Genomic DNA, 21,316 nt, shown 5'->3' on the forward strand with positions numbered 1-21,316 from the left:
ATTTAGTTGTTTATCTGCTGAATAAATTTGGCTTTAGTCAGATCCTGAAATGAGGTTTAGGAATTTCCTGAACTGTTTCTCATCCAGGGCTTTAACTTTGGAAATGTGATGTTAAATCACTTGGTTTCTGCTACATATTGGAATATAGCTTCTCAAGTCTGTTTCCCATTGTTCAATTACATCATAGTTTATTTAATTTTGTTACGTCTATTTACTTGTCTTGATATCCTTACAAGACACACTATTGCTGTCTGGTTTGTTGTATTTTCAGTTCACCTCCTTAACTGCTTTGCAGGGCAGTGAGTTCTAGATTTCCACAGCGCGCTTGTATGAAAGTGTTTCCTGATGTCATCTTTTAATGGCTTAGATCCACTTTCAAGAACGTGCCCTATTTGTTCTAAATATTTTCTAATCAATCTGTTCAGAAATGTTATTGCATGCCTCCAGAGCAGGTAGGACCTGAGCCCCGGCCTCCTGGCTCAGAGCTAGGAACACTATCTGCCCCAAAACAGCCCTCATCCCTTTAGCCCAAAGAATCTTCCACTCAAGAAAATAACTTCTTTTTACCTATCCTGTCAATACCTTTAGTCATCTTCTTCAGCTTAATTAAATCATCCTTCAAACAATGTGCTTCTATTCCCTTGAACAATCTTAATGTCCTTGCAAATTAATCTCATTAACCTAGGTGCATCCCTTTCAAGGTCAGTATGTCATATGAATTGAGGGTTTTTTGTGGGTAGTGGGAGAGTCACTACCTCTGAGCCAGGTGCTTCAAGTTCACATCCCGCCTGTCTAAGCTGAGGGTCATAACATGTATGAACAAGCTGGTTTTAAAAAAAACTATCATGCCTGAGTTGCAGGACTTCAGATGCAGTATAAAGCTCCCTTTCGACAATTACACTTTGTATTCCACCCTTTTGGAAGCTAAAGGAGTCCAATTAAATTGACTACTCACTTGATTTAGCAATACAAATGCAAAATGTTGAAGATGCTATAAATCTGAAACAGAAAATGTGAATGCTTCAAATAGTCAATGGGTCTAATAGCATCCGTGGAGAGAGAAAGAGTTGATGTTTCATGTTTATGATATTTCTTTAGAGCTACTAATTTGATGTCTTTGTGAAACTTTCTGCTTTCATCTGCACTATTGACCATACCTCCTAAATGTGTCATCTGCAAGCTCTGACATATGGTACTCTGTTCTTTCTTCTAAGTAATTATTAAATATGCTGAAAAGCTAAGATCCCAGGGTAGATCGTTTTTAAGCCCAGTAGTCATAACCTGCCAATTGGAGGAAATATCCATTATCTGCTTCCTCTAATTCAATTCCTTACTTGCTGAACAACATAATTTTGCTAGATGTAAGAAGGAAATTGTGGGATATTCTCCCCTTTTTTTTTGCAAAAGGGGAACAAACAGGATAATTCCATTAGCTAAAATAACTGAGGTTTTTGTTCTAGCATGGCATCCTATGCCCATTACCAGAAGCTTGCCTGGATAGCAATTGTTGAAAATTCTGTTGCACTTGGAGGATGCCAAGTCTTGTCTTTTTAGAGTTTTCAAATTCACAGAAACTGAAAAGGCTGAGGTAGTAAGATACAAAATACCCAAAAACACGGCTCCCTTGAAACCTTCTAATAGAACCAACCAATTTGTTTTATTGACTCTCTCAGACCTCCTGGTCTCAGTATTAATATGTCAATGGAGCCAATTATCTTATAAGGGCTGATATACACCGAGTCCTTTCAGCTGTTATGAAGTCATGTGCCTAGCCTATCAGAAACTTATTTTCTGTGATATTAATAAGCAATATGATCATGCTTTTCCCAGCAATGAGTGCCAAAGAATTTCACAACTCTCTGCAAGTGTCCTGATCTTACAGTTGCAAGTTTTTTTAGATTTAGGTTAGATTAGATTCCCTACAGTATGGAAACAGGCCCTTCGGCCCAACAAGTCCACACCACCCCTTATAGCACCCCACCCAGACCCATCCCCCTATAACCCACACACCCTTGAACACTACAAGCAATTTAGCATGGCTGATCCACCTAGCCTGGGCATCCTTGGGCTGTGGGAGGAAACCGGAGCACCCGGAGGAAACCCACGCAGACACGGGGAGAATGTGCAAACTCCACACACAGTCGCCCGAAGCTGGAATCGAACCCGGGTCGCTGGCACTGTGAGGCTGCAGTAAGTAGATATATAAAATAACTAAAGGACAGGGAAAGAAAGCTGCCAATTCAAACAGAGGAGGTGAAATGAAAGGACAGCCACGCAAAAGCGCAGCTGGGCCCGTTGCCAAAGATCTTCCTGACTTGACAATTCTCATTTTGTTCTGGAATTTCTGGGCCTGGCTTGAGGAATGATGGTTAATACAGTTTCTCCCTGGGGAGTATAGTGGATTTCCGTGAAACTGGGGGAGAAAATGAACCACCCCCTTTGCAACATTAGCTGCTGTATTCAAGTAAATTTAAAGGCGCAGTCTTTAAGTTAGTGAGTGGTGCAGTGGTAGTTTGGGCCATGTGTTGGTTATAGAATTACACAGGTGTTGGAACTCTCTCTTTAAATTGTCCAACATTTCTTGCGTGGCTATCAAGGCAAGTTGTGATATCTGCCCATATCTCTGTCTGACTTGGGGTTCCAGACAACAGTCCTGAAAGTCTACACATCAGGAATTCTGTAGATTTCAAATGATCATGATGTAAGAGGATTTCTGATTTTTTTTAGTATTTTGAGATGTTGCTACGGTAAGAAGATTTTAGGTAAGTTTACACAATTGTCAGAGCCTCAGTGATCACTTGCTTCATGATTCCTCAATGCTTTGCCAGCAGCAGCAAGATTCAAATAAGGTGTTATGGAATATGAATAAGTACTCACCTCTTGTTAGGTGTTATACTAACTGTGATATCATGCAATAATTAAAAAAAAACTCCAATTGGTCAGATCCCCGTCCTCTAAGTATCTTCTCTCGCTAACACCAGTCCCCTCTATGCTGTCTACAGTTTAATTCTTGCACCTTTTTAAAAACTTTGAAAATACCTCCAAACTCTACCACTGAGCAGGACAAGAACAAATAGTGTCGTACACTAATGCAGAATCTTTTGATCAATTATGAAACTGGAGCAGTTTGCAAAAATAGAGATATTGTGGGTGGGAATTTTAAAATGCATACATGGGTGTGATCAGGAGCATTGTTGCATCAGTGTGCTCACAGATAATAGCTGAATGGGTTTTGCCTCTTAGCTAATCCAGTCCAAAGTTTTAGGCAAATTCAAGTTGATCATGAGCTCATGGAAATAAAAGCACGGATAAGGGTTTCAACAGCAGATGAACTAACATTGACGAATAGAGACAAGTGATATGTAGATGGAGGTTAGTCCTTCCTGGCATAGAGATGGTGGTACAGTCCTTTCGGCTATAATGCGAAAGTTGCATTCTTGTGGGCTACAGAAAATCACACAATAACTAGGCTAATGGAAGAAAAATAGGGTTGGGGCAGACCACCAAAAATATTACTCAAAATTGAAACTAGTAGTTAGCCTAACACAAAGAGTAGCATGGTTTTAAATAAATGTTAAATTCATAACCAGGAATGGAATGATACAGTAAATTTAGCAAGTAAAAACCAAAAGCTGTAAATCAAGAACAAAAACAAAGTTGCTGGAAAAGCTCAGCAGGTCTGGCAGCATCTGTGAAGGAGAAAACAGAGTTAGCGTTTTGGGTCTGGTGACCCTTCCGCAGAACTCTTCCTCAGGGTGTTGGATAAACAGTCTGTCCACTTGTGTGGATGGTTGGTGAGAGATAGAGTTGCATGAGCCCACTACATGTGGGATCTGAAATCATCAGTCAGGTTATATTGGTGTCAGACAAAATATATTGGAGGACTAGGAGGACAGCAAGGTACATCCTTGGGAGTCCAGGTGTAACTGGAGGAGTAGGTATTTGCATGAAATTATATCTATGACAGGACAGAAGAGATTGTCTAGCTGAATGGGGGCTAAGAGGGGCATTGCGCAAGAACTGGGTAGTTAAAGGCTGGAAACCGGCTGAATCAAGGGATGGTGAATGGACACAAAATGTTGAATTAATAGTAATTTGCCAGTAGAATAACGCATCATGCATTCCCGAGTTTAACAAGCAGGCTTAAGAGGCTGCATGGCTTACATCTGTTCCTAATTTATGTGTATGTATCAACAGACCTGAAGATTACATCCCTCTCTTTGTAAAACTGGGTCTTTCAGACACACGATTACTAATACCATAGCATATCTGCGGATGCACATGTTGATTGTTTGATGGCTCAATTCTACTGATCTGTAGAAGCCAAGTCACAGATTTAATCCTTGGGCTAGGTTGATGAAAAAGATCTGGACTGCGAAACTGAAGATGACACTTCAGGTTTGGTGATGCATGCATATGAAATAGGAGCCATATGACCTCTTGACCCTGCTTTACCATTCCATAGGAATGATGACCGATCTATTTGTTTCAAATTCCACATTTCAATCTACACCTGAAAATCTTTAGTTCCCTTTCCTAACAGGAATCTGTCTACCTCTGCCTTTATAATATTTCAAAGATCCTGCCTTTTGAGGCACAGTGTTCCAAGGTTTCCCCATCCTCTGGGGGAAAAAAAAAATTCTTCATCTCTGACTGGTTATCAGGGGTCACTGAAAGAACTGCCAAAACCTGGTAAGGAGGGGTAGAATGACTTTTATTTTCCCATTCCTCGTATGACAGGTTTTTGTTTTGGATTAGCATATCTTCACCAGTTTAATGTATACTTCAGTATTTTTAGTTCTGTGATTATAAGGAACTGGTCAAGACGTGTTATCTTGAGCTTAACAAAGTTAGAGGTTAGTTTTATTGCACTAAAACCAACCTAGGTAAAATATTTAAATCATGCTCTAAATTATGTATCTGAAATTCCCACACGCACATACAGATTACAGAGTACTGAAGTATAGGTTTGGCTGTGTTACAGGCCATATGAAATAAGTTCAATGTTTTGAGGCTTGCTGTTTCCTCTGACTGTAGCTAACATCAGCGGTGCCAACTGTGGCTGAAGCTATACAAATAGTTTATTTCCCTTAAAAATGATCGTGTTTTACCCCATCAGCCTTAGTTCAACCTGTACACAATAATGGTCTCCTAACTGTTCCATAGAATTAGCGACCTTCTCCGCCACTCCCCCCAACCCCACCACTTGTCTAGTGACTTTGGCCCTCTGTGATCTGGGTAAAGGACTGATCATTCTGAACAGTAGAAATGCAGTTCTTTTCCTGTCTAAGATTCAGATACCGACATACTTGATTTAAGCACAGTATATGGAAATATTGTCTATCACAGAATGTGATCTCTTTAAGGAAAGCCTTGTGTTTATGTATCATCTGTTTTCATTTATGTCAGCAGAATTTCACAGAATTGTAGCATCTCTACAGTGTGGAAACAGTCCATTTGGCCCATTTGAGTCTGTACTACCTCTCCAAAGAGGATCCCACCCAGACCCAGCCCACCTCTGTAACCCTACATTTCCCTATGGCTCATCTAACTGGCCTACACATGCTTGGATACTATGGGCAATTTAGCATGGCCAGTGCACCTAACCTGCATATTTTGAACTGTGGGAGGAAACCAGAGCACCTGGAGGAAATCCATACTGACACGGGGAGAATGTTCTAACTCCACACTGACAGTTGCCTGAAGGTGGAATTGAAACTGGGTCCTTGGTGCTGTGAGGCTGCAGTGCTAACCACTACACCACCATTGCTACCCCAAGGCCATGTCAGCAGTGCCCTTTTGCTGATAGTTAGTCTGTCGCTACTCACTTCTTTTCTCCTCCTTTTGGGATTCAGCTTTGGTGAGCAAAGGGGCAAATATGTTTGTGTGTGCAGTACTTGTGTGTGGTGCAGATACAAGATATTAGCAGTTTAAATGATCACATTTCATCATGTCACATAACTGGCCGTGTACTACATTCTCAATACAGTGAGATCATGTTTGATCAGTTTGAATCTCCAAAACAATTTCTATGAATTATGTGAGTGATTTGCTTAAAATATTGTTTAATAATCTCCCAAGATGCTTTCTTTGAACCACCAGGAGTTTGATATCAACTCCTGCAGACTCTTGGTCATTTTGGAAGCGTTGGCAACCATAGATAAAACCTGAAGTCTCAAAAGCAAGACCTGAGGTGTCTTAAAGCTGTGGCTAGTATTTCTGGTGCCCTCCCCCACCCCACAGATATTGCTGCGGATTTGAAGTCTTACTTTTAAAAAATTCTGTCTACTGCAGAAAGTTGGAGCAGCCAAATTAATAGACAGGGTGCAAATATGTTGTTAAAGCCAGAGGGGTAGGCATGAGCTTCTGTTTGTAGAGTATCATGGACTCTCTTTTCACTCAACTGCGGTCCAGTCCCAAAAAAAACATGAGTGAACACAGTGAGTGTGCTTGGCTTGACATGTGACTTCTCAGTCCAACTAGCAGTAATTCAGACAATTTGTATTTTCCAATAATGGCTTGATCAAATCTAGTTTGGAAGTTATCTCCTCAATATTGTTGGAAAGAACGATGAGCTTTGGAATTTTTTTTTCAGTAATTGAATACTGTGTAGGTGTTTCTGTAGATATCTCGCTGATAATGCAAGAATAAGTCATTTATAATTAATAGGTGAGCCATTGCCTTTAGTGAATTTTGTAGACATGCTGCTTCCTCACTGTAGAATGGGAATGCAGGAGGTGTAGTAATGTTAATTTGATGTGGCCTCTTGCTGTGAGTCTCTTGTTTTAATAACAAAAAAAAATGCTTTTTAAAAAAGTACATCGTATGAGTCCAACTGATGAGCTAGAAATTAACGGTTGACCAAGGCAAATCTTTGTAACAAAGTCAGATTCCTTTCTTTTGGTTTTACCGCTTTTATTCTTTTGTGGCCAGTGTTTTGTAGTTCTCACCTTAAATTTGACATTCCACTTCAGTAAAGTTTACATTGCTGCTTTGTAATTTCCAAGTTATCACCTTTTTAAAAAGCAAAATAGAGTGAAAATAATCACAATTTCAACTGTACAATGATTTTATTGGTGTGTTCTATGTGGGGCTGGGGGAAGAAAATGAAATGAGCATGTCCGGTGTGCTATTTCCAGCATTTTTTTTTGTTTTCCTCAATGGCATGCTCATCAAATGATGGCACAGGATGTCGCCCCATGGGGTAAGTAAAGGAAGCAAATGGAAAACCGATTTAAATTTAGCAACAAAGTATAACTTTAAAACTTTTTCAATAATGGGTCTGATGAAAACAGCTGTCTTAAAACCAAATCATCTTGAATGAAGATGAGAGATGGATGTTTACAGTTTGTTTCATAGTGGATACTTTAATTTATCAAGCTGACTTTCAGCACTAGGAAATGGAAAACATTTTTCTGGCTAGGCCATTTTGTCACTAGTAGCACCGGTTCAGGCATAGGGCAGCCAGATGCAGAACATAATTCTTGTTTCTGTGCAGCAAATTGTCTGTCTGAAACTCAGCTTGAATATTCAACTCAGCACCCTCTACTGGCAAGGACTTTGTATTCTGTTTCCAACAAATACTTATCTGAACTCGTTCTGAGTGAGATTGCTAACTTAATGGCATCATATCCAAAAACTCTTTGTCATAGTGGAAATTGTAACCTTTCACAAGGCAAATAGAAATGTAAACTTGCAGGCATTAAATTCTCAGTGAAAATAGCTAGTATATTAATAGGTTGGAGTGAGCTTTTTTTAGTCATCTGTAAATAATTTAATGCCTCATGAAAATGAGTTATTGCATTGAATTTTTTAAAACATTAATTGACATGTATAAATTACATAATAAGTAAAAATTACAAGCACTTTTGAAACAGTTGCAGAAATGGTTATATTTTGATGTATGTGCTATATATTCAGACTAGAATAAGGCTAATCTAAATACAGTATTGTACACTGAAATGCAGCCCTATGCCGAGCATTCAGTTTAACCGAAATGATGCAGAGTCTATTTATTTTGTTAAGAGGCAGAAAATCTGATTGTATGTTGCACAGAGTTAGCACTTCTAGTTTTGAGACTTCAGTAAGATCTGGACGATAAACCCAGGCTTTTGGTTGGGCAGATGTGGCATAAAATGTTCATGTCACATAAGTGCTGGGCACGAATATTTTCAACAAAAGAGAATCTAACCATTGCCCCGTGACGTTCAATGGCATTTACAATCCCCCACTACCAACATCTTGGGGTTTACCATCGACCAGAAGCTGATCCAAACCGCCAAACAAATATTATGGCTGCAAGACCAAGTCAGAGACTAGGAGTTCTATGGTGAGTAACTTTTTAACTTTGTCTTCTTTCTCCCCAGTGCCTGTCTATAAATACAAGGCACAAGTCGGGAGTCTGGAATAGTCCAACATGATTTGTTGGACCTGCTGCAACCTCTGAAGGACAAGGAAACAGATGCATGGGAACACCACCAGCTACAAGTTCCCCTCCAAGCCACATACCATTCTGACTTGGAACTATATCGCTATTGCTTCACTCACTGGATGAAAAATCCTGGAGCCCCCCCACTTTAACAGTACTGTGACTGTACTTTACACCCCAAGGACTGCAGTGGTTTGAGAGAGCAACTCTCCACCCCCTTCTCTCGGCACTTAAGGATGGGCATTAATCACTGGCTTAGCAAGTGACACACCTCCTGTGAACACTTTTTAAAAAAACTAATAACTTTTAAGGCGAAACTATTTTTTTTTGGTGTGGAAACGTGACCACTCTCTGTATAGCACTGAAGTCACATTGTTAGGTTGTGGCTTTGAGTTATGTGCAACTGTATGTGATCCAGGATGTTAGTGACAGATTGAGAAATGATCCTGTGGTATTCTTCAAGTGTCATTTTATGTGTGCATTGTCATGAATGCTGTGGGTGAATTTTAAAATAGGTGCGTAATTGAAGTTTGGTTCTGACTATTTGACACACTTCAAGTCGTAGTCATACACAGAAACCGACCCATCGGTCTAACTCATCCATGCCGACCAAGTTTCCCAAACTAAACTAGTCCCACTTTCCTGCATTCAGCCCATGTTCCCTCTAAACCTTTCTTACTAATGTAACTGTACCTGTATCGGCCACTTCCTGTGCCATTTCATTCTGCACATGAACCACCCTCCATGTGACAAAGATGCCCAAACCTTTTACATCTTTCTCTGTTCACCTGAAAAATATACACCCTAGTTTTGAACTCCCCCACTCTAGGGAAAAGATGGTTACTATTCACCCTATCTGTGCCCCTCATGATTTTATAAATCTTGAAAAGGTCAGCCCTCAAACTCGGATGCTCCAGTGAAAAAGGTCCCAGCCTGTCCTTAAACTCAAACTTTCCAACTCTGGCAACACCTTGGTAAATCTTTTTTTTTTGAACCCTCTCCGTTTCAAGAAAGTACTATTGGTAAAATGAAATTAATCTGATTTTTAGTTATTTTAAGTTGTGGATAAGGTTGGCCTCTTTACTGTCAGGCAATGGCCTAGTGCTGTTAGTGCTAGACTATTAATCCGGAGACTTGGGTAATGTCCTGGCAACCTGGGTTCAAATCTTACCATGACTGACAGTGGAGTTTCAGTTCAATTATAGTCTGCAATTAATGGGCCCTCTCGTGGCTCGGGAGTAGGATACCTGCCACTGGACTGAGAGGCCATAATTCAATTCCAACTGCTTCAGAGTTGTGTAATAATACCTCTGATTAGATTAATTAGAAAAATAGGTTAAATTAAGAAAAGATAATGTTGGCCTGTTATTTGAATGAAGCTGATCTATTCAGAATTAGTTTATCAGTATGAGGGCTAAGTGCAAAGTAATCTACACCTTCCTGTTTGGAATGAGCCTTGGGCCTAAAGAGGGCCTACTGATGTTCATTGATACTGATTTGCACACTGTCCTCTGTAGAACTAGATTGCTTGAGAAGTTTAACAGAAAATAAATGAGTCATTTATGAAGTAGGCCAATTCATTTCATCTTTTCCTGTTAGATTTCTTGTCTGTTGTGACAGTTTTATTTACCTTGGATGTGGGGCAGTTACTCGAATCAGACACCTGAACACTAGTGTTAGGTTTTTAAATTTGACATGATTGACATTTCTGTCCTAAAAACAACTGAGGTTTTGGTTAGAAATGATCAGTTTTCACTTGTGCTTTAGTTCATGTTATTTCAACTATTGCACACCACCATAACAAGCTGGAATTGCATATTGATTAGAGCTTTTAAGTGCCTATTGATGATTTATTACGTTGGATATTAACAGGTTAATGTACTTGTGAAAGTAAAATATTGAACTGTGTTTTAGTTTAATAGCTTTGGCCCTGACGATGATTGATTTCTGTTCACATCTCCGAGGTTGACTCCTTGTGAGAGGCCTTTGCAGGCTCCACCTGCCTTTAGTGGCCTACCTCACCCAGTGGGCCATCAAAGGTCTGGAGTTACTGGTCCTTTTGGGCCTGCAGAATTGGGAGGCCACAAGGACTGCAAGGCCTGAAATGGAGACAAAACCCAGAAGGCTGCAATTTCGATCATCCTGTCTTTGCCATCAGTGACCGGAAAATACAGCGTCCGGTCTCTGAATCACCTGCTATACTCTGCTGGAAGCTGGTGTTTTGCTCAGCTTTTGTTAAAGGAGTACAATATGCCACTAATGACGTTCTGTAGAAAATGATTGAACTGTGAACATTGAGCACTTAAGTTATGGATATAAGGGAAGGGAAGAGGATCAAATTTCTTATCTTTTGCTTTTAATGCTGTCAGTATACTTTATCACAATTGGCTAACTGGAAAAATTTGTGCTGTTAGTCTGATTAAATACAAATGTGCGGGGTTTCATTTTTTTTTGTAGGGGCTGTAGAATGTTAATTTCAGTTACACTGAATGCTGCTTTGAAACACTGAAATTGTATCAGTGCAAGCCATTAATTGACTTGCGTTCAGAAAATTTTATAGTTTCCAATTATTTACAAATATTTTTGTATCATCCTCGCTGAAGCAAATTTATTTCACGCCAGTTAAACACAGAGACACTACACACTTGTAAAATATCACCCAAAGCTCCATTCAGCATTCCAGAACTTGAGAAAGAATGTGAAATATACAGTTGCTAATTCAGAAATGTATAATACTGTTGATGAATCCACTGTGTAGTGCGAAGTAACTAATCAACAGCTGTTGGATTGCAAATGTTTGAGAGTGGCTTACGCAGAAATTATGAAAGGCTGTATTGAAAGTGCTTCACAGATATAAGAAACTCTGCAATGTGCATTCAGTTTGAACATATATATTTAAAACCTTTTTTAAATCATTCCATGATATGTTGAAAAGCAAATATCAATGTGCACATTTGCTATTTTGTTAGCGATTCATACCTGTTTCTAATGAAGTGTATACCTTCTAATGTAATGGAATTAAGTTATTTGCACTACAATTATTTAAAAAGATCCCAATCCCAAGTACAGTTTGAGTAGCACTGTGGTTTTGCAGTGGATGTAGTTGTGCTCTCAAAAGATCGCTTGCTGATTTTTAATAAGGCTTTGATTCTTTGCAATTATTCAATAACTAATAACAACAGTGCAATAATAATAGAAAAAAATCAAAGCTGTTTAAAGTAATTATTAACAAGACATTCCAGTATAAAGCTTGAAAAATGTGCTCTCCTTTGCATTTTCTTACGAAAAAAAATTATCCATAATTAAAATTGTATGATGTTTAAATTAAACTATGTTGGTGACCATGTATTCTAAACCAAATCCAGCATTGTACCATGTGAGGGCACAGAAAAATAACCAGGATGAAGAATGTACATTGCCCAGTCTATGTATTGACAGTTAAGCATATATACTGCAAGGAGAAAACAAATGTGCAGCCAATTATCATAGATGTGACATCGCACTATTGAAATGTATTCAAGCTCCCTTCTAAGCAACATCTTGTATAGGGACCTTATTTGTTTTTCACTGTCTAGTCTGTGTTTTTTTTCAATTATGCAAAAAAGAAGCAATAATGAAACTTGAACTAGCATATGCTGTAAGAACAGCTTTTTTAAAATGGTACTATTGTGTCCTTTTAATAGACCTCCTGCCACCACATTTTTCTCCTAGTTGGTCCTAAATATAGAAGGTTCTTATCTTTTTATTTAAAAAAGACAAGGGTGTAGGCCCAAAATGTCAGCTTTTGTGCTCCTGAGATGCTGCTTGGCCTGCTGTGTTCATCTAGCTTCACACTTTATTATCTAATAATCATGCATGTTTGACCACCATTCACTGAAATTTTGCATGTATTTTGTCATATACTATTCAGTCAGCCTCAACTATGGCAACTGCAAAAAGTGTTGCACCATCTATGTTAGAGTTAATAACAATGTGTTTTAGAAACACTTGAATATTTCTCTTTAACATATTTATTACTATTTAGATATTTAGTGGATACATTTTATTCAAGGTGACTTTAACTATGTACTCTGTGCTGCACTTCATTTATACATTAGGTACATTCCAACATGGAAGAATTAAACATCTCAATATTCAGGGAAATTTTTTTGATGTATTGGACACTTTTTTTCAGGAACACTATTTTCTTGGGGACAGGGTATGTTAACTTAGGACAATGCTTGGGAAAACATGGGTGTAAAGTCACCCTATGCAATGGAATGGACTGTCTTCCTTTTGTCGCTGTATTGGAGGCTGTACCTGATGGTCTTGCAGCTGGTCTTCTCACCTTCAGGCTGAGGAGCAATATGAACTGTTGATTGCACTGAGACAGTAATGTAACTTATACTGCATGTGTTTTTTTGTTTCATAACTTAATCTATGTTTTTCCTTTTTTGTATATAATTGTTTTTGATTTATTTATGATGTCTTCAATAAACTGTTACATGATTAATCTAACATCCAGGCTTTACTTGGTCAGTAGGCTGATAGGTTGTGTACGTAATCTAACTCTAGTCTTGTGTTTCTCAGGACTGTTAAGTGGTCAGACTACAACCAGTGGTAACAAATTGGAGAAGCTGGATTCACAGCAAGTCTTGAAACTTTGTTTACGGTACCAGGATCATCTCCATCAGTGTGCAGCCGCAGTGACTTTTGATCAAAATGCCCTTGTTAAGCGAATCAAAGAGGTAAGAGCAAGGAATGAGAATAGGGGACAAATGATATGTACCAAGTAAACTTTGTAAGTAACTCTGAGCGAGTTTCTTAAGCCTTTATTATAAATATCAGAATAGAATAGATCTTGATGTTTCTCTTTAAAAAGACATTGGATTTTAGAATAACTTTAGTATATTTCTGTATTTTGTTAGTTTCCTAAGTGCTTTTTTTCTCTACAGTTTTGACTGTTCTGCTTTTTGAGTTTCCTTCCACTTACATCCGAACTTCTTGTAATTTGGCCACATATATTTGATACGATCAATAAATAGTTAACATCTGAGAAAAGGTACAGGAATTGGAAAATGTTTTACAAGATATATTGTGTGAATTACTATTCTACTTATCCAGTCAGAATGTTAAGCATTATCAATTTGGATATAATGGAAGTGCACTAAAACTTTTTCCTATATGTCCAGGTAATATTCCCTGGCCCAAATATCAGTAGTATAGTTCTTACTAAATATGCTTTTGCACTTTTCACATTTGCAAACAGTATATTCCTTTCTTTGATAGTGAAGATTAAAAGGTGGATTGAAATACACAATACGTCTGATAGTGTGTTTGGAGAGTTGAGCAAGAGTAGTGTCTGTCAGTGTAAATGAGGCCATGTATGCTAGCCCTCCCGGGTCAGTTCTGATCAACATTTAGTAAAAACCAGCTGTTCAATATGCAGTTGGGGGAGGCAATGACCTAGTAGTATTATCACTGGACTGTTAATTGAGAGACCCAGATAACGTTCTGGGGACACAGGTTCAAATCCTGCCACGGCAGATGGTAGAGTTTGAATTCAATAAATATCTGGAATTAAGAATCTAATGACCTTGAATCCATTGTCAATTGTCGTAAAAATCCATTAATATCCTTTAGGGACGGAAACTGCCATCTTTACTTGGTCTGTCCTACATGTGACTCCAGATCCACAGCACCGTGGTTGACTGTTAACTGCCCTCTGGGCAATTAGGGTTGGGCAATAAATGCTGCTAGCCAGTGATGCCCTCATCCCATGAATGCTTTTTTTTGAAAAAAAAATCACCTTCTAAAAAACCACCCACCTGTTCTCTGTTCCTACGTGCAAGGTCAGCTTTCCCTTCTGTGGTCCCTTTTGAACGTACCACCCTCTAATTTCCATTCACCTTTTCACGGCCCTGCTGCATATGCTTTTCAGTGGAGTCAGTCAGTCATATAGCACGAAACAGACCCCTTAATCCAACTTGTCCATGCTGACCAGACATTCCAATCTGACCTACTCCTATTTGCCAGCATTTGGCTTGTATCCTTTAAAACATTCCTATTCATATATCCATCCAGATGCCTTTTAAATATTGTAACTGTACCCCCCTCCAACACTTGCTTTGGCAGCTTGTTCCATATATGCGCCATCGTCTGTGTGGAAAAAGTTACTCCTCAGATCCTTTTTAAAATCTTTTCCCTCTCACTTAAATCTCTGTCCTGTAGCTCTCTACTCTTTTATATATTGCTCATTGTGGTGACGGCTCCATAACTACAAGAAGCAGCTTAAAAATGAGATGCTGAAAGATAAAAGGAAGAAGTAAGGCAGCAAGGAAAAGATGAAGCAAAGTGAGAGAAAACAAAAAATGGACAAGAATGGAGGAAACAAAAGGAAAGAGCTAGAAGCATAAGGTTTAAACCAAAACACCAACTTATGACAAATCTCATCAGGTTCAAAATTCAAGAGAGAACCAAGTTGAATAATTTGATGGAAAGTCAAGCAGAATTTAAAAGGGAATGGAAAGACTTTGTCTGGAAATAAATGAGACAAAGAGTTTAATGGGATTGGATTAGTGGTTAGCATAACAGGAAAACGAAAACACTCTCTCGGAAACGTAAAAGAGTAATCTAAGGAAGCGTGAGCCTGACTAGAGACCACAAAAGATTATTTTATGAAGGCAGAGCATGTAGGCGAGATAAAAAATGAGTACTTTGGCAGCATCCTCTTCTGTCATATACACAGATGTAATGTAGCAGTAAAGAGAGGATGGGAACAATATTCGGAAAAAGTCAAAGGTGGATGAAGAGGTGGCACTGAAAGTCTGGCGGTACTCGGTGCTGATGGATGATCTGGCCTAGGTGAAATGTGCTTACAAAGACCAACAGAGGGCAGCAAAAAAAAAAGGAGGGAGATGATTAAATATGAGGGTAAGTTAGCCAGTAATATAAACAAAGACTGTAAGAGATTTGGATATATCAAGGGCAAAAGAGAGGCAAAGGTGGACATTGGACCACTGGAAAATGACAGTGGAGTGATAGTAGTCGGGAACAAGGAAATGGCTGAGGAACTGAATAATTACTTCGCATCAGTCTTCATGGTGGAAGACACGAGAAATAGCCCAAAAATTCAAGAGAGTCAGGGGGCAGAACTAAGTATGGTGCCAGCACGAAGGTGCTGGTTCTGGTAAAACTGATTGGCCTGAAGATGGATAAATAACCTGGACCAGATGGGCTGCAGGCCAGAGTTCTAAAGGGATAATGGAAGCGTTAGTGGTGATTTTTTTTTTCACGAATCACTAGAGTCAGGGAGGGTCTCGGAGGACTAGAAAATTGCTAACCTGACACCCCTGTTTAAAAAGGGAGTAAGGCAGAAGACGGAAAATTACAGGGCGATTAGCCTAAACTCGGTTGTGAGTAAGATTTGGGAGTCCATTGTAAAGGGTAAGATTTCTGAATATTTGGAAGTGTATGGTAAAATAGGGCAAAGTCAGCATGGTTTCATCACGGGGAGGTCATGCCTGACAAATCTGCTAGAATTCTTCAAGGAAATAACAAGCAGGTTAGACCAAGGAGAGCCAATGGATGTTATCTACCTGGACTTCAAGAACACCTTTGGCAAGGTGCCACATAGGCGGCTGCTGAGTAGGATAAGGTGCTAGCTTCGATAAAAGATTGGCCGCCTGGCTGAAAGCAGAGAGTGGGGATAAAAGGGTCTTTCTCAAGATGGCAGCCAGTGACAATTGGTGTTCCACAAGAGTCAGTGTTGGGACCACGACTTTTCACTTTATACATTAATGATCAAGATGAAGAAACTGGGCATTCTGGCTAAGTTTGCAGAAGATACAAAGATAGGTGGAGGGACAGGTAGTATTGAGGAGGCGAGGAGACTGCAGAAGGATTTGGACAGGTTAGGTGAGTGGGCAAAGAAGTGGCAGATGGAGTACAATGTGGGAAAGTGTGAGTTCATACACTTTGGTAAGAAGAATAAAAGCATGGACTATATTTTCTAAATGGGAAGAAAATTCAGAAGTCTGAAGTGCAGAGAGACATGGGAGTTCTAGTCCAGGATTCTCTCAGGGTAAACTTGCAGGTTGACTCGGTGGTCAGGAAGGCAAGTGCAATGTTGGCATTTATTTTGAGAACTTGATTGTAAAAGCAGGGATGTACTACTGAGGCTTTGGTCAGGCCACATTTGGAGTATTGCTTGCAGTTTTGGACCCTCTATCTCAGGATGTACTGGCCCAGGAGCAGGTTCAAAGGAGGTTCACGAGAATGGACCCAGGAATGAGAAGCTTAAGATATGAGGAATGTTTGAGGACCATGGGACTGTACTCATTGAAGTTGGGAAGGATGAACGGGTATCTAATTGAGACTTACAGAATACAGAATGGCCTGGACAGAATGGATGTTGGGAAGATGTTTCCATTGGTAGGAGAGATTAGGACCCGAGGGCACAGCCTTAGAGTAAAGGGAAGACCTTTTAGAATGGAGATAATGAGAAACTTCTTTAGCCAGAGAGTGCTGAATCTATGGAATTCACTGCCACAGAAGGCTGTGCAGGCCAGGTCATTGACTACATTTAAGACTAAGATAGATAGTTCCTTGATTATCAAGGGGATTAAGGATTATGGGGAGAAAGCAGGAGAATGGGGTTGAAGAACCTATCAGCCATGATTGAATGGCGGAGCAGACTCGATGGGTAGAATAGCCTAATTTCTGTTCCTATGTCTTGTGGTCTTCTCATTGCTTCCTGAGTAAAGTTCTTGTTTGATTCTTGTTTAATTCCATGTGGGCATGGCTGACAAAGCCAGCATTTGTTGTCCAACCCTTGCTGTCTTTGAACAAAGTGGTTTGCTAGGATGTTTCAGAAGGCAGTTAAGAATCATCACTGTAGAAATGGAGTCACAGGGAGGCCAGACCAGTTAAGGTTAGTAGATTTTCCTTCCTAAAGGACATTAGTGAACCAGATGGGATTTTGCAGCAATTAATGATTGTAATTATGGTTACCAGTCTAAGACTAACTTTCAAGTCCAGATTTTATTAATTGAATTTAAATTCCAACAGTGGTTGTGGTGGAGTTGGAACCATATGTCCTATCCAAGTGATAGATTACCACTTCGCACTCATCTCACCATTGTAAGGGTGGAATGGAGGCTTTACCACAATTTTTTCCAATCATACTTGGATATAGAGGTTGTGCCAATGTCATGTCATGTCGTAAGAATAAACTCAACAGCTACATCTTAATATCTGTGGTGTGGACACTTTTTTTAGAGGTTGTGATCTAAACTTAAATTAACTGGCACTTGGGAAAATATGAGATAATGGATGAAACTAGGTGGATTTTTTAAGAAGTGTTCATGCTTGGATAATCTTATTTAGTTATTTAGAAGTATTTGTGGAGGGTTAATAAGATTAGTGCTCCAGTGCATGTGGATCTTCAGAAGATAAAGTAACCCTTTAATGGACTTTGAATAGAACTGGATGGTAGTGCTTAAATGAATACGGAAAACAAAAAATAGCTAGGGGCTAGAAGGAGAACGGTGAGGAACCATTGTCTGTTCTGGAGATAATGTTAGGCTGTGACAACCCATCCCCCACCCACAAGGGTTGGGTATTTCACCCTCTGGTCTTTTTGAAGTTCATTAATGGCTTGGACTTGCATTTACAAGACATAATCTCAAAGAGTCCCAGAAGCAGGTGAGCAGCCTCTCCAGCAGGATTGCTACAACAGTAACAGTCATATCTGAAAAGGCTGAGGATTTTTTTTAGTTAGCGGGTTAGTGGGTAATTTACTAATTTTCTTTGGGTAGAGATGAGTCATATTTGTGTTTTTATTGTTTTATGATACGTGAATGAGTAGTTGGAGCAACTAATTAAGGGTAAAATTGTGTGTGCAAATGTAAGTAAACTCAAGTTGATTCAGAGACAAGTGTGGAGCTGGAGAAACACAGCAGGCCACGCGGCATCAGAGGATCAGGAAAGTTGACGTTTTGGGTTGGGACACTTCTTCAGAAATGAGGAGGGGGAAGGGATCCAGCTTGTTTTTGCCAGTTGGGAAATTGTTCCATTTTAAACGATGGAACTATGATGATCTAAGGAGGAATTAAAATATGTTTATGTTTTAATTCTAAGCTGCATGCCAAGTATTACACAGTATGTAAAGTTATTTGCAGATGTTTCAAACACTAACTATTTCCAATACATTATTCTCCTCTGAATTATGCAAGTTAATCTCATGGCTGTACTAAACTAATGCATTTTCCCAAATCTGAACACCTCTTACTAGAACAGAGAACTGTGCACCACAGGAACAGGCCCTTTGGCCCACGATGCTGTGCTGAACATGACGCTAAATGAAACTAATTCCTTCTGCCTATCCTTGGTCCATATCCCTACATTCCCTTCATATTCATGTGCTTATCTAAAATTCCCTTAAATGCCCTTTCTTTGCATTCCTTGCCAGCCCTGTCTGATTTTAGTTTCCTAAATCTTACACGTGTTTCTTTTTCCTTTTTTTGACTAAATTCACAACCTCTCTCCATTGTCCAGGAATCCTTTATGTTGCCATCCTTGTCCTTTCCTCCTTACTGGATCATGACTGTCTTGAAATCTCCCCAGCATGTCTCTAAACAGTTCCCACATGTCAAATGTGGACTTGCCTAATAACAGCTCCTGCCTAATGCTCACGTAATTTACCCTCCCCCAATTTAGTACCTTCTCACAATGTCCTGTCTTATCCTTGTTCATAGCAATCTTAAACCTTAAGGAGTTGTGATCACTGTTACCAAAATCCTCTCCTACTGAAAGGTCAGTAACTTAGCCAATACAAGGTCCAGTGTGGCCCATCCTCTAGTTAGGCTATCCAATACTGTTTCAAGAAACTCTCTTCAATGCACTTAACAAATTCTGCCCTTTTATGTTTACTTTTTTCTTTGCACAGCCATTTGAAAAGTCCTGGTTGATGTTATTAAACTTCTAACAAAATAAAAATTCCAAAGCATGTCTAGGTAGTTTGAAAATTGACAGAGAGCTACTTCAACTAAAATGTATTGGTTAAACCAACTGCACCCCACACTTTCAGGTCGTGCTTTCTGGAATCTAAATGCTCACTGCATGAAAAAGTTTATTTTCCTCATGTGCTTTTGCTTCTTTTACCAAGAAATCTGCACTGTGAAATTCATGGTCCTTTCATGAATTTCCATAACTGATTAATTACAGGGAGTGGGATTGTTGCATCATGTAGGTTTTGAAGTTGTATTCATGGGAGCGCAAGGTTACTGAGGTGATAGTAGGCTTTGTGCCAGTGATGACCAGATTGTCCACAATGTAACAGACCACTACAAATGAAAGCACCCACTCCAGCTTCCATGGAATGATCAAGGCAGTGAAAGTGTTGCTTCAGCACCCCGTTTTTCTGTTTAAGTGTTTTTTTTCCCACTGGCTACATATATGTGGTTGCAGTGGGAAATAATGAGCCAGCTGTAGCGTAGTTGGCCTTTGTCAACCGATAATTTTCATCTCTCCCTTCCTTTGCTTTTTCCTCATCTCCCTTTCACTGCAGGGCATCAAACATCAAGTACGTGGTATGGTGAAGTTTCTTTGAAAGGTACTTGCTAATTAACAAATGGGCTGGCAGTATCTGTCTTATTGTTTTCTAAACAATAAATAGCATTTGCACAATACAGCAGTGAATTGTTAGCTGCAAAGTGGCATTCTTGATATCTTGATGATCTTTACAACAACTTGTGTTTATGTTGCATTTTCCTGTAATTAAACATCGTAAGGCACTTCCTGTGAGCATTATAAAACAAAGAATGACACTAACTAGGTCGAATGACCGAAAGTTTGGTTTCAGGATGGTTTTAGGAAGATTCTTAAAAGAGGGAAGTAAAATGGAGAAGTGCATGTATAGAAATTGGGACCCCAGGCAAATTAAGATATGGTCATCACTATAATTAGGACTGCGCACTTGGCCAAATATAGTCATAAAGTTGTACAGAATGGAGACAGCCCCTTCAGTCCAACTTGTCCATGCTAACCAGGTATCCTAAACTAATCTAGTCCCATTTGCCAATATTTGGCCTATTTCCTCTAAACCCTTACTATTCATGTACCCGTCCAGATGTCTTTTAAATATTGTAATTGTACCAGCCTCCACCACTTCCACTGGAAGCTCATTCCATACACACACCACCCTCTGTGGAAAAAGCTGCCCCTAAGGTCCTGTTTTAATTCCTACCCCTTTCACCTTAAACCTGTAGTTTTCAAACTCCCCTACCCTGGGAAGAAAATACCTTAGCTGTTTACCCTATCCATGCCTCTTATGATTTTATAAACCTCTAGAAGGAGGCTTCTGACGTTCCAGGGAAAATAACCCCAGCCTATTCAGCCTCTCCCTGTAGCTCAAATCCTTCAACCCTGGCAACATGCTTGTAAATCTTTTCGGAACCCTTTCAAGTTACACAATATCTTTCCGATAGCAGGGAGACCAGAATTGAATGCAGTATTCCAAAAATGGTCCAACCAATGTCCTGTACAGTCACAACCTGACCTCCCAACTCCTTTTCTCAATGTACTGACCAATGAAAGCAAGCATATTAAATGCCACTTTTTAACTGTTCTGTCTACCTGCCACTCTGCTTTCAATGAACTATACACCTGCACATCTTAGGTTTCTTTGTTTGGCAACACTCTCCAGGACCTCACCATTAAGTGTATAAGACCGGCCCTGATTTGCCTTTCCAACATGCATGTAAATCCTGTCCCTCAGAATCCCTTCCAACAACTTACCCACCACTGATGTCAGGCTTACCAGAGTTCCCTGGCTTTTCCTTACCACCTTTCTTAAATAATGGCACCACGTTAGCCTCCTTCAGAGTTGCAAGACTGGAGGCGATTACT

General features: G+C 39.5%; 1 protein-coding gene across 2 annotated transcripts in view; it reads left to right on the plus strand.

The window, feature by feature from the left end:
• The window catches only part of borcs5 (BLOC-1 related complex subunit 5), a 94,219-nt gene that overhangs the window by 45,089 nt on the left and 27,814 nt on the right, over positions 1–21,316 (plus strand). For both annotated transcript variants that reach the window (XM_048548545.2, XM_048548544.2), the window contains exon 4: positions 12,998–13,155. In XM_048548545.2, the coding sequence (XP_048404502.1) occupies positions 12,998–13,155 (158 nt within the window). The remainder of the gene's footprint in view (positions 1–12,997; positions 13,156–21,316) is intronic.

This window comes from Stegostoma tigrinum, chromosome 18, assembly GCF_030684315.1.
Source record: "Stegostoma tigrinum isolate sSteTig4 chromosome 18, sSteTig4.hap1, whole genome shotgun sequence".
Taxonomy (NCBI): Eukaryota; Metazoa; Chordata; class Chondrichthyes; order Orectolobiformes; family Stegostomatidae; genus Stegostoma; species Stegostoma tigrinum.